At 32.4% G+C, this 13,143-nt stretch overlaps 2 protein-coding genes across 2 annotated transcripts; both read left to right on the top strand.

Moving 5' to 3' along the window:
• The first annotated feature begins 2,072 nt into the window (after positions 1–2,072).
• Positions 2,073–8,822, top strand: Cyp4g15 (Cytochrome P450 4g15). Its single transcript, XM_012362478.2, has 8 exons — positions 2,073–2,227; positions 2,616–2,849; positions 3,600–3,797; positions 6,558–6,810; positions 7,114–7,330; positions 7,462–7,650; positions 7,708–7,945; positions 8,205–8,822. The coding sequence occupies exons 2-8, from the start codon at positions 2,621–2,623 to the stop codon at positions 8,567–8,569; spliced, it is 1,689 nt and encodes a 562-aa protein (XP_012217901.2). The 5' UTR covers positions 2,073–2,227; positions 2,616–2,620; the 3' UTR covers positions 8,570–8,822.
• Positions 8,823–8,896: 74 nt separating this feature from the next.
• Positions 8,897–12,088, top strand: LOC105669475 (uncharacterized). The gene is made up of 8 exons (XM_067350845.1): positions 8,897–9,109; positions 9,315–9,555; positions 9,755–9,946; positions 10,230–10,524; positions 10,653–10,893; positions 11,117–11,242; positions 11,726–11,837; positions 11,928–12,088. The coding sequence occupies exons 1-8, from the start codon at positions 8,897–8,899 to the stop codon at positions 12,086–12,088; spliced, it is 1,581 nt and encodes a 526-aa protein (XP_067206946.1).
• Positions 12,089–13,143: the final 1,055 nt, after the last annotated feature.

Below are 13,143 nucleotides of genomic sequence, written 5' to 3'. Positions count from 1 at the left end.
CGGACACCCTGTATATATAATATATTTTGCACAAACAACTAACATTAGCTCTTTTTGTTCCTTTATATTTCAATTTGTATATATTTTATTGATTAACTTTTCTCTCCAATATTATTGGGTGAATCATACAATTCAAATATCCTTCGAGTATTATGTAGTAAATAAAAAATGAATACTTTTCGACAAATTTCACATTATGTATCAAAATACAAAAAGTAAAATATAATATAACTTATATTTGTTTTTTAATAATCTTGCTTTAATACTTTTATATTCAAAATAATCAAAAATATCTATTTTTCTTCTGGATCTCTTCGTCATGTAACATCATTTTGAAAAAAGTGTAGTTACATTTTCATGCATCATGCATGCATTATTTGCACATATGTAAAAATAACAATTAAGTCCAATCGACTCTTTTTTTACCGTTTTTTTTCTACCGTCAACTATAAAAGAGATACAACGTAATCAAATTGCAAAACATCTTCTACATAATTTTTAAGAAAATCGTAAAGTTTTTAAAGAATATCGTATGTTTATTTAATAATAATATCTTTAGTAATCTTTTGAGATGGAAATCTTAATACAAAAATGTCCACGTTATACATTTAAATAAAAATTAAAATTAAAATTCATGAATCATAGAATTGATATTTTGTAAGTGTGTAGTAAGTTTGTCCAAAAATGGATAAATTCGTACGTCAGTCTCTTTTATTAGCTTGAAGTACTTTGAAATTATCATGCAAAATAGACATTTGCATAAAATTTTTAAGAAACTAATATATCTGTTTATATATTTAATACATACATATATTGCATGTGTATGTATAATTAACATAAAAAAATTTTTTTAATCTTAATTAACGATATTATAATTCAATATTATAACATTACAAAGTAAGTTCTAGTCTTATTAATTAAATTTCTTCATTATTTTTGTCTAGTATAATAAAAATCTTTTTTCTTATCATTTTAATCTAGTCATTCAGGATAAACATAGGACTTAAAATTTGTGTCATTAATTAAAAATTGCTTTGTGTATTGCATATTTATTATTATTATAAATATATATAATAATAGAAAGATAAATAACACTTATGTATATGATAAGATTTATAATACTCCTTTCTTATATATAAAACATAAAACGTGGATATAAAAATTGATTAAAAATTGATACATAGATTTATACATAGATATAGATATTTGAATACTATATAAATCTGTTTACAGATTGCTTGCAATGTTTGCTAATAACACCGGTTGTGAAGTCGTTTCGTTGCAAGTCGAAGGACCACTTGACAAAATTTAACAGCTTTTCAAAAAAGGTAATAAATTTTTTTTTTAGCTCTCTCCCTTTCACCTCTTTCCCCCTCTCTCCCTCTCTTGCATTAAAAAGAAAAGAAGCAAACCCAAATGGCATATTTACATAAAGATATAGCCACACTAAATCATAAAATGGCAAAATGACAACATTTTCAACAAATTAAAAGTATTATGCCAAACAATTATCCAATAAAGTTTGTCTAAAAATATATCAATATAATAGCTGCATTTAATTGCAATTGAAATTGATTATTATTGTATGCTGGTACAGTTATTTCATTATATATGCAAATTAAATTGTATTATTTTAAGTTCAGCATATCCGTCTGGGGAATTGTTATGAAATAAAAAATTCGTTTGTAATTTCGACAAACATCCACTCTTTTGTCAATTCAATTTTATTATTCAGAATAAAAAAATGCTTTAAATTTTTATCATTGATTGAGAATGCTTTATGTATTGCATACTTTTTAAAACTATGTATTGCATATTTATCACAATTGATATAAAAGAAAGCTTTTTATACTTCCATAGCAAAAAACGTGAAAAAAACAACTTTTAAAGAATAATTCTATTTCTGACGATTTAATTAAATTATTCATTGCGCTTTTTGCATCAGAAAATGTGTTAGTACAAGATCAAGGTTTGACTTAATATCAATAAAAAAATTTTAGCATAATAGCATTTTCTTTTCATTTGATCAAAAAAATCTAAGAAAAATAAGGAATTTACCTGTCGATAGCACCAAAAGGAAAATAAAGTGAAATATTAATTAGCATCGCGACGTTTGGGAGTGGTGGTCGAGGAATCCGCTGCTTATAAAGGTCCGCAGAAAGGCAAGCTGATCAGTTCAGTGCTAGTACATCAAAAGAATTCTATCGTGTGTCCCTAACATATATAGGTGGGTGTTAAATAAAAAAATCTTTTTCGAATCTTAAATTCCTTCGGTATCATTGAATGGAAAAAAGCGTTTGAAAGATTTTGATTCACCTCTTCGTACCTGTGTAATACAGTGAAATCTTAATCTTTGTTTCATCGATGATTCAAATTCGATATTTTGCTGTGAAATCTTAATATTTCATAAACATAAAAATAAAAAATTAATCGGAAGAAATTATTACACGTATTATTTACACGATTGCGGAGATTGCAGCAAATAAGAGAGTGTAATATATTTTTTATTTTGACGTGTGCGATTTATAGAAATTTGAGAGGAAAAGATATAATTTATTTTTAATCCAATCTTCAAACTGATTCTGTTTTATCTCTAAATTTGTGCTTGCTTCTAGAAATCATGTCGGCGGCTGGACCAGAAATAATAAACGGCTCCGCCGCTACGGTGACGTCCACTGGACTATCGGCATCTACCGTTTTTTTCTGCCTTTTGATACCTGCGCTAGTCTTATATTACATCTACTTCAAGATTTCCCGTCGTCATATGATTGAGTTAGCAGAAAAAATACCGGGTCCTGATGGCTTACCATTAATTGGAAACGCGCTAATGCTCCTAGGAAGCTCCGACAGTAAGACTTTAACACTACAATTAACGTATTTATTTTTACTTCTTTTTTCTTTCTTTTCTAAAAAAGAGGGAAACGTAAATTGATCAATTCAATCATTTATATATTACAATAAAGCCCACGGAATATCTCATTAAAAATGCACCGTTAAAAATTTGAATAGTTTTTACAAGAAATTGCAAACCAGTTATTTTGACCAGTTAGTTTGATCGTTTTGATAGTTCTTGTGATATGTAAGAATATAATGATAACAAACATGTAAAATCGATATTTTAATTCAATTAACGAAATCTATATCTTTATTAATTTTAGCGCAAGAATATGAATATTAAGTAAAGTAGTAATTGACATGTTTATCGTGAAAATCAGCTATATAGAATTTAAACACCTTTTCTTTAACTTTTTTCAATAATAATTTAAAACAACAAAGAAAGTTTTCAACTATATAAAATTGCTGGTTTAAATTGTGTCTTTTCTCGGCAAAAAAGGTAATCTCATACGAGAGAGAGTTATGCGTAAATATTGCCAAAATTGATCTAATTCAGATAGTTACTAGAATGCGGTTATACAAATTGTGATTCTAATATTTGTGACAGTTTTCAAATAAAGTATAGCAATAAAATAATTCTCGTTATGTCACATCCGTTATATTACTTATCATTTGCATTAGATAATCAAGTGACTTTCGTAATGAGACTACGCACATATTGACGTAATTTCTGCGATCGATCACGCATGCCGTTTCTGTTACAGCCGTCTTTCGTACTGTGTACAGAAAGTCCTTCGAGTTTGACCACATAATTAAGCTCTGGCTCGGACCAAAGCTTTTAGTCTTTTTAATGGATCCGCGCGACGTCGAGATTATTTTATCCAGCCACGTTTATATCGACAAATCCTCCGAATATCGATTCTTCAAGCCCTGGCTTGGCAACGGACTCCTCATCTCCACCGGTGAGTACTTGATCTTTACTGCGAGTTATATTCGCCTTATAGACGAAACGCATTGTTTGCAAAAAAAAGTTGTTATCTCCGCAAAACGCATAACCAAGTATGCAATTAGCCAGGTGTGAGTCAATTCAATTTTTCTATTAAACATATTACATTTTTCGTATTTTTTCATTATAAGTGCTTGATAATTCGCTAAGAAAACATGTCCAACGCGAAAACATGCTTCTTCTTACAATTTTTTCACTTTTGCATTGTACATAATAGCTAACATATTATTGATTTGATTTATTCATTTGATTTATATCAATTACTAGTCTATCTATTGTATCTGAGCTGAGCCAATAAACTTATAAAAAGCTTACAAATTCACCTACTATTAATTTTCACTGCTCAAATAATTTTATGTTTTATTAGCGCATCTAAATGCAGGCAATGTACGAATATCATATCCTAATCAATTTGTCACGTAAATTCTCTTTTAATTATAAAAAGAAAATTCTTAGTAGAAAAGAAGAGAAAACGGAATCTTTTGAATATCTTCAATAAACGATCTCTTGGATATCATCAGTTTAAAGATTGCTCAAATTGCTGCATAACAACTACTGATTTATTAATGTGCTTTTTAAAGCTCTTTACGTAACATGCAAGTTGTAAAACGCGATAGCCAACCATGACTGGCAAATAAAGCTCTCCTCGACAAGTGGCTTTTCTTGCCGGTAACGATAAATGGCAAACGATAGCTTCCGCAACGCGCATACCTGAAACACTTTTCTCCACCCTTCTCCGCTTAATGCCACGTTCACACATGCATCTTATTACATTACATTTGATTTACTTGTAAAAATTTTGTGAAATGATTTTGAAACAGAGACTTTGGTGTTGAAACTCAATTCAAACCTCTGAAAATTCAGATATAAAAAAAAGACAGACATTTAGTTGGTCTAAATTTCGATAAAATTTAATACGAGGTCTGTTCTTTATAGCTAAACTAGTTGCACTAGTTCTAGCCAGTACAGCCAGTTCAGCTATGAAGAACAGACCTACAGTCTTATTTCAAATGCTAACGATTTCTATCACTAAATCAATCTTAAAACACCTTTCCGCAATGAAATGTCTCGATACTCCTTTTTTCTTATTTGAATTCTATCGATAGACTAGTTTTAGCGCTTAAAAGAAAGATAAGATTCGCTCCAGAATGCAGCAACCTGGAGAAATGCAAGCAGTCGCGGATAAACAAAAGAAGCGAGATGCAACGTGCATATCGACCGAATATGCGCCGACTTTTATCGCAACTTTCTCGGCAGCGGGATGTCCTTTTTTTCGTTCACAAAACTCTCTCAATCGACGGCTGCGTAACAGCACATGCACGTAACGACGCGTGTTACCTCCTAGTTGATTCGCATGCATATATAGCACTTACTGTGAATGTCGCCGAAGCTGTACCGCGACGTCCACTCCGCAAAGGCGTCGACATGCACCATTTCGCGCTGATTTTTTCCGTTCTGGATTATTTCGCGTAAACTGTATTTTCGCAGCAACAACATGTTGTGTAATAGTCACATAATCAAATCGTGTTCGTGCGCTATTTAGTTATTACCGTTACTGTCAGTTGTATATGCGCAATCAAGTTTCACGATTCGTTGAAATGTGAAAGTACCAAGAAATTGGTTGATATAATATAGTCGCACGATTGATTCTAACGTTTTTATATCTAATATTAAAAAAGGAAGAAAGAGATGAAAATATCATCTTTACATAAAAATCTCCATTGCAGTATATAATATTATCTTATAAACTGCGAATAATATGAAAAATAATGTTACATCAGGAGAAATAATTTTAAAATAAAATATTTTCTTTTTTATATTTTATAAGGAAAATATTTTATCAAAATTATGTTCTGATAAGATTATATGTTTCGAATCAAACTTTAAATATGTCTCAAGCCGATAAAAATTTCTAACAGCATATTATAACTAAAAATTTAGCAAATTATAAAGTTTCGAGATTCGCGCTGCAACCAACTTTCATGCAACAGCAAAAGCACACACTACGTTGCAACAGTAATAATCCAAAACGTCGGATTTTGATATGAATACATGAAAAAAGCATGTAATATGATTGTTGACTAGCCGTTTTTTTCGCCGCACTAAATCGATTTCTAAATTAAAAAATTGTGTCTTTGATTGTAGATTAGATTATGAAAACATTAAAAGCGACGCCTATGCGCACACGTATGTCGCGGTGTTCACGAGACGGTAAAGGATTTCTCGCTCTCTTGTGAGAGCAGGGAAAAGCGAAGAGGGAGAGTGAGTGAAATGCAATTGGTCCGCGGCAATCTCCGATAGACAGTGCAGGAAGGAAATTTACACGCGCGATGCTTTCTCTCCCTAACTCCGTCCTCCACTGATATATGTACGCATCTCGCTCTTTCCTGAAAGCATTATTGCTGTATCATTACAATGATTACTGCCTCCGCGTGCATACATTATGAATTCTTTCTCTCTCTCTCTCTCTCTCTCTCTCTCTCTCTCTCTCTCTTTCTTATTTCTTCTACTTATTTTCTTCTTTCCGTTTCCGCATATTTGGTAGAAAGTATTGTCAACTACGCAATCAAATCCCAGGGCGTTATTTCCGTAATCTTGTAGACTTTAAATTCACGAAATAAATTCCTATCAATACTTTTTAGTCTAATTGCGGTAGGAAAGTTTCTATTGCCATTACAAAACAATAGATCAGGAAGAGTGCACAAACTCTTTACAGGTCCGAAATGGCGTGCCCATCGCAAATTGATCGCGCCAACATTCCACTTGAATGTGCTAAAGAGTTTCATCGACCTGTTCAACGCTAACTCGCGCGCCGTGGTGGAAAAGTTGCGTAAAGAGGGAAATAAGGAATTCGATATTCACGATTATATGTCTGAATGCACGGTCGAAATCCTTCTCGAGACAGCCATGGGCGTCTCCAAATCCACGCAAGACCGAAGCGGTTTCGAATATGCCATGGCTGTTATGAAGCAAGTATTAAAAAAAAAAACATTATAAGCCAGAGAAGAAAAATTAGAATAATGAAAAAAAAACATTAAACATTATTTATACATGCAGTATTCAGTATTTTTTACTAGCTGTCATTCTCCGTCGTAAATGTCCCCAAAAAAATTTCAAGATCTTTAATTTATGAGAGATGACGCTATTAAAATTTTAGTATAGGAAAATTTTCAACTTTTGTTTGGCACATTTACAAATGAATATTATTCTCACGTTGGAATAAAAAAAGAATATAAAAACATAAGTGTTATTAGGATGTAATTGTCTTTTAGGATGTGTGATATACTCCATCTGCGTCACACAAAGGTTTGGCTCAGACCCAACTGGCTCTTCAACCTCACGAAATATGGAAAAGATCAAATCCGCTTGCTGGAAATTATTCACGGACTCACGAAAAAGGTCATCGCACGCAAGAAGACAGAGTTTAAAAGTGGCAAGCGCAACGTTATCGATAATGCTACACAAAATGACACCTCCAAAGCTGCCAAAGTAATCACCAATATTACCTATAACATATGCATTCCAACATAATTAGAAATTCGATTTCGAAAGTCTTCACACAGTTGTATCACTAAGTGATGAATCGTTGTCATTGTTACGTAACGTCCTATCTTTTTTAGAACACCTCTGTGGAAGGACTTTCGTTCGGACAGTCGGCCGGTCTGAAGGACGATCTCGATGTCGACGATAATGATGTCGGCGAGAAGAAGAGGCAAGCATTCCTCGATCTGCTGATGGAAGCCGGCCAGAATGGTTCCATTCTGACGGATGAGGAGGTCAAGGAGCAAGTCGACACTATCATGTTCGAGGTAAGTGATTGCAGACGCGATTCGAAAAGGATCAATGCTGACGAGCCATACTCGCAGGGACACGACACGACCGCGGCTGCGTCCAGCTTCTTCCTATCTATTATGGGTTGCCATCCGGACATTCAAGAAAAGGTCATTCAGGAGCTCGATGAAATCTTCGGTGATAGCGACAGGCCTGTGACCTTCCAGGACACACTAGAGATGAAATACCTCGAACGGTGTCTTATGGAGACTCTTCGCCTATTTCCGCCTGTGCCGCTCATCGCGCGTAAAATCAACACTGATTTGAAACTTGGTTAGTTTTCAAAAACGTTTCTTAAAATAACTCTAAAACAAGCGAAACATCATCACAAATCCGAGACACTTCCGCAATCTGCAAAAACACTGATAATTCTTTTATTGCACAAATTTATAAATTATTTATAACTAAAAAAAAGTTATTAAACCACAGAAATTCACGCAATATAGAAATAAATACAAAAATTTTGGGTCATTAATTTGTCAGATGTTCTCCCATCATTAATGACGAACGATGTTTTAATTTGTCGTTTCAGTATCGGGAGACTACATAATTCCAGCTGGATGTACAGTCGTGGTGACGACCTTTAAGATGCACCGACAGCCGCATCTTTATCCGAACCCAGAAGTCTTCAATCCCGACAACTTCCTGCCCGAGAAAACCGCTAATCGACACTATTACGCCTTCGTTCCGTTCTCCGCCGGACCGCGCTCCTGCGTGGGTCGCAAATACGCTATGCTTAAGCTGAAAATTATCCTATCCACGGTCCTGCGAAACTTCCGCGTCAAATCAGACATTAAGGAGTCCGACTTCCGGCTTCAGGCCGACATCATCCTCAAGCGGGCCGAGGGCTTCAAGATCAAATTGGAACCGAGACAGTCAGCGACTGCCAGTGCTTAAACAGCATGTATAATACTTTAAAAGTAAAGCGATAGAAAGATGTAACAAAGTGACGAAATCGCGTTTAAAACTTTTGACCGAAGTGGTCTCGAAAAATCGCATTTTGCGCGCGTGCGCAAAAATTACATATAGATGTTGCATATTATTGATCTATAGCATCGTTAATCGTTGAATGATATTGTTAATGTAATCGCTTACACTGATATTTATCACTTGCAATAAATTACACGGCATATCCGCCGCGAAATATCAAGTCCAATTATTTGTTCTTTTCCTATCCTCGACTATACGTGTATATTAATTATAGGATAAAAAGTAGAATTAGACATGCGAAAATTTGATTCAAATATACGCGCAAAACCGGTCCGGAAAAATTCCAAAGAAGAAAAATCGTCAGAAGTCTACTCCGCGATTAGAGAAAGTGAGCGAGATCCAATTGGGTGCCTTAAGATTAAAACTCTCGCTGGAGCTCAATGGAACGAAATGAAAAAGGTTAAAGACGAGCTGAAAGCAATGCTACCGATATTAAAACCTTCAGAAGTAAAAAGGTTTAATTTTATTTTCTAAAATAAAAAATTATTCTCTATTTTTTTTTAATTCCATATCATACTGTTTTGAAACGTTTCACTGTAACCTAAATATCATACTTATGCGTCATTATATACTATCTATTTCTTCTCATTTATTCTTCTTTGCTTGATCTATTTTGAAAGAATTCAAAATTTCGTCTTTTTATAATTATTGAATTATCATCCTGAATAGATTTTATTTGCCATTTCACGAAGTTATTATTGATGAGCTCGAGGAAAATGGTTATAGAGAATCGGTCGACTATTTGCAAAAATTAACTGAATTTGATGAAGAAATTCGGAAAGAAGCTGGACCGGGTACATTAATATGGGAGAAACCTTGTTTAAAAGATAATAAAAAAGCAATGATGCGTCTCAAAGAAGGCTTGATGGCCTATGAAGAAAGTAAAAATGCTGGTGCATAAAAGATTCAAAATATAAATTTTACAACATTTGTTCACAAGTAACATCCGTATTCTATGATTTGAGTAATAATTGATCCTTAAATAAAAAATATATATTGACATTTTGACATTTCTATCGTGAAACTCTGACATTTGAGAAACAAAACTGGATAATACGAGAATGCTTTAAAGTGCGAATTTTTTTTACATAGGAGATATAACTTCTGCAACCATGGAATTCCTGAAAATGGCACAATTCTTTCAAGCAATGACACGGGAATGGTGGTGGGTGGCGGAACGGCTTTACCACAGTGCTCTGGTGAACGCGGAATTGATCAAGAATGACGAACAACTAATGATCACTTTAACACGCTATCTATACGGCCGATTTCTGTTCGAACAAAGTTAGTAAATGTTGGGAGTTTCACATAACGCAACGAAAAAAAACTACAACTGCACACAGTTTAAGACGATATAATTTTGTGTCATTATTATTCATATAAAAAAATTGACTAAGATATTTTTATCAAGTGCTTTACTTATTAATTTGCAAGCTAATAATATGTTATATTATTTGTTTGTGCTATTTGTACGTAATTATATTAACATATTTAATTATAAATTAACATTACAATGATATTAGTTATCTATTTAATTATAAATTAACATTTAATTATGCATTAACAGTACAAAACGCAGCAGAATCGTTGAATTACTTAAATACTGCACGCGAAGCATCACAAGCAAAACCGTGGACTGCATCGAAGATCACTGGTCGAAAAGAAGAAAACATCTTTTATAAATGCAACGTGCTTCTGTGTAGAGCATTGTTGATATACGCGCAACAAATCGAGTCTGAGAGTCCGGATATCGCCGTTGGAGCGTGTATCGAAGCTCTTGAACGAGCAAAAGATAGTAAAAAAAATAGTTTTCCTTTAAAAAATTATAGCAAACAATATTATAAATCATTACGATCATTTCTGTCATGACTCATTAAAATGTTACTATTATTCGATTTCGTTATCTTACTTGCAGATTGTATAAATCCAATTGCACATTCTTTATTGTGTAAAATTTATAATATTTTTCCAAGTTATACAAAGATAAATGATTCATTCATTCTAGAACTTCTCATCAATCATTCTTAATATCCATAGCTGGGCACAACAAATATATTGCGAACGCTCTATATAAGCTGGGTGAGAGCCAACTACGCTCGGGCAAAGTGCTGCTAGCCTTGCAAAACTTTTCCAAATTTTTAGCAATAGCTAAGAGAATCCCGGATCAGGAAGAAGTCTGCAATGCACATATGGCGCTGGCATTTACGTATAAGTTATGCTTAATTCAAATCTCCTAATCTCCTAAAATGTAGTAAAATAATGTAACTAACAAGTTGTAAGACGTAAAAACGGCAAGACCAACAAATGACAAATTGCAAATTTTCGTCGACGTATTTTATATATTTTAACCTCGTTTTTATAAGTATATATAGATATATATTATACAACTTTGATTCTCCTCATGAACGTATGTTAATATTGGACAGTTCTTTTAGATTGTTAACGTTTTTACAGAAATTGGACGACGATGTGAACGCAGAAAAACATTTTTACTTGTTCAAAGAAAATGCAACCATATTCGGATTCACGACAAAACTCGCCCAGGCACATTATCATATTGGTGAATACTTTTTGAGCAAGGTGCGATTACGCCAAATTAACTAAAAATATAAATTATAAAATTACGAAAGGCTTAGTTTACACCGATTGTTTGATTCGCGTATCAATTGGTATATTAATAGTAAATTCGTACTAAACAACTTAATCTAAATTATGTAAACGATATAAAGTTAAAGGTAATCAATAGAGTACCAATATAATATGAATAAAATATCGAATTAAGCTATTTCGTACAAATTTAGCACTGATATATTAATTGATACGCGTATCAAACGATCGATGTATAAACTGGGCTAGAATAGAACTTATTATATTTCTTCTACAAGAAAGTTGTTTAGTGTATTTAGTGTTTTTTAGTGTACGAAACGCATCTTAATTACGATTAATATATAACTTAAGCAAACATATAATATATAACTTAAACAAACTCAATAATGTCTCATTACTAGTTCGAGTGTATTCTTTGAATTATCTAAACAATGTAAAAATAAATATGTTTTTCAGAAAAGAACAGATATCGCGACTGCTCAGTTAGAAAAATCTTTTGCTTTATACAACAAACTCGATTTGCACAATGACGCTAATAAAGCGCGAATTTTCGGAGGAGTTTCCAAGGGTAAATAATCCTTTAGGATGTAAACGGAACAAAATTCTCTAGAATGCGAACTAAAAATATAAACAAAATTAAGATGCGTATTTTTTTAAAAATCCTTCGCTTTTCTAGGACAAGAAATTATCGATCAATATATCGATCTTATACTTCAATGCGGAGAGGACGACTTGAAAGCGACATCGACGCTTTGTCAATGGAAAGATCGTAGAAGTGCTTTTTGGACTAAAAAGAAGCTATATGCTGGTAAGAGATAATATCTAGAAAACAATAATCTTTTTTTAATCTTTCATACTAGCTTTAACTAACGTATTTTGACCACTGTATCTGATTTCTATAACACACGTAAGAAATGTGACATTACTATTGCAGAAGAATCGAAAAAAATTGATTTCGAAAAGTTTGATGAAATGTCTTCGTCTCTATCGACTCTTACTGATTCCAGAAGTGTCGCGAAAATCTTATCCAAAAATTCGATATGATATATAGCTAATGAAATTCTATACTTATATATTTATACAACAATTATATCTTTATTTTGTACATTTTCGTAGTAAACAATACCAATCATATCCACTTATGCAAATCAAACGTTTTCCAAATATGATATATTTGTGACTTTTTCTTATTATACTAAAATTGGAATTCAATAATTATAAATTTAATTTTAATAATTAAACAATGTTAAATAAAAGAAGTATCAAGAAATATCTAGCGGCAAATTAAAAAGTACTTTACTTCGCACATACACACACATATTTCGAGGTACCAATTACACTGTAATTTAATGAAAATAAATGTATCATTTGCGTATAGATAAACATAAAAGCGTAAAATTATATCTTTCCAAGACAATTTTGTAATATATGTTATATATGTTATATGCAGAGTGATCCACGCAACTGGGCCAGGTTCTAGCATTTGTTCCATTGAAGATAGAAAAAGTGATACAGATGAAAGGCATAACAAAACGTATTTTTCTATCGACTCATTTTCCTTGCAACTACAATGATGTATCAAACAAGCACAATTACACTTTTGTTTTAATGGAATTGTATATATTTTTTTGCATTCATTTTTCTGAATATTTTATGTACAAAAGTATTAGAGTAAGGTATCTCTACCTTTTTTTTCTATCTTCAACAGAACAAGTGCCAAAACCCAGCCCAGTTGCGTCGACCATCTATATTTTATAATATATAATATGTACTATATATGACTTATATATAGTAGTACATTTACCATATTGTTGGATAATTTTTAAAATTTTTACTGGAAATAGAATAGTAATATAAAAAAGCAATGAAGATTT

Source organism: Linepithema humile, chromosome 2 (assembly GCF_040581485.1).
Source record: "Linepithema humile isolate Giens D197 chromosome 2, Lhum_UNIL_v1.0, whole genome shotgun sequence".
NCBI lineage: Eukaryota > Metazoa > Arthropoda > Insecta > Hymenoptera > Formicidae > Linepithema > Linepithema humile.
This window is presented reverse-complemented; position numbering and strand designations above follow the sequence as displayed.

Coding starts and splice junctions, on each gene's coding strand:
- Cyp4g15 (XM_012362478.2), top strand. CDS start 2,621: ATGTCGGCGGCTGGACCAGAAATAATAAACGGCTCCGCCGCTACGGTG. Junction 6,811..7,113: donor TATGCCATGGCTGTTATGAA/GCAAGTATTAAA, acceptor ATTGTCTTTTAG/GATGTGTGATATACTCCATC. Junction 7,946..8,204: donor CAACACTGATTTGAAACTTG/GTTAGTTTTCAA, acceptor TTGTCGTTTCAG/TATCGGGAGACTACATAATT.
- LOC105669475 (XM_067350845.1), top strand. CDS start 8,897: ATGCGAAAATTTGATTCAAATATACGCGCAAAACCGGTCCGGAAAAAT. Junction 10,525..10,652: donor AAATCATTACGATCATTTCT/GTCATGACTCAT, acceptor CAAAGATAAATG/ATTCATTCATTCTAGAACTT. Junction 11,243..11,725: donor GTGAATACTTTTTGAGCAAG/GTGCGATTACGC, acceptor TATGTTTTTCAG/AAAAGAACAGATATCGCGAC.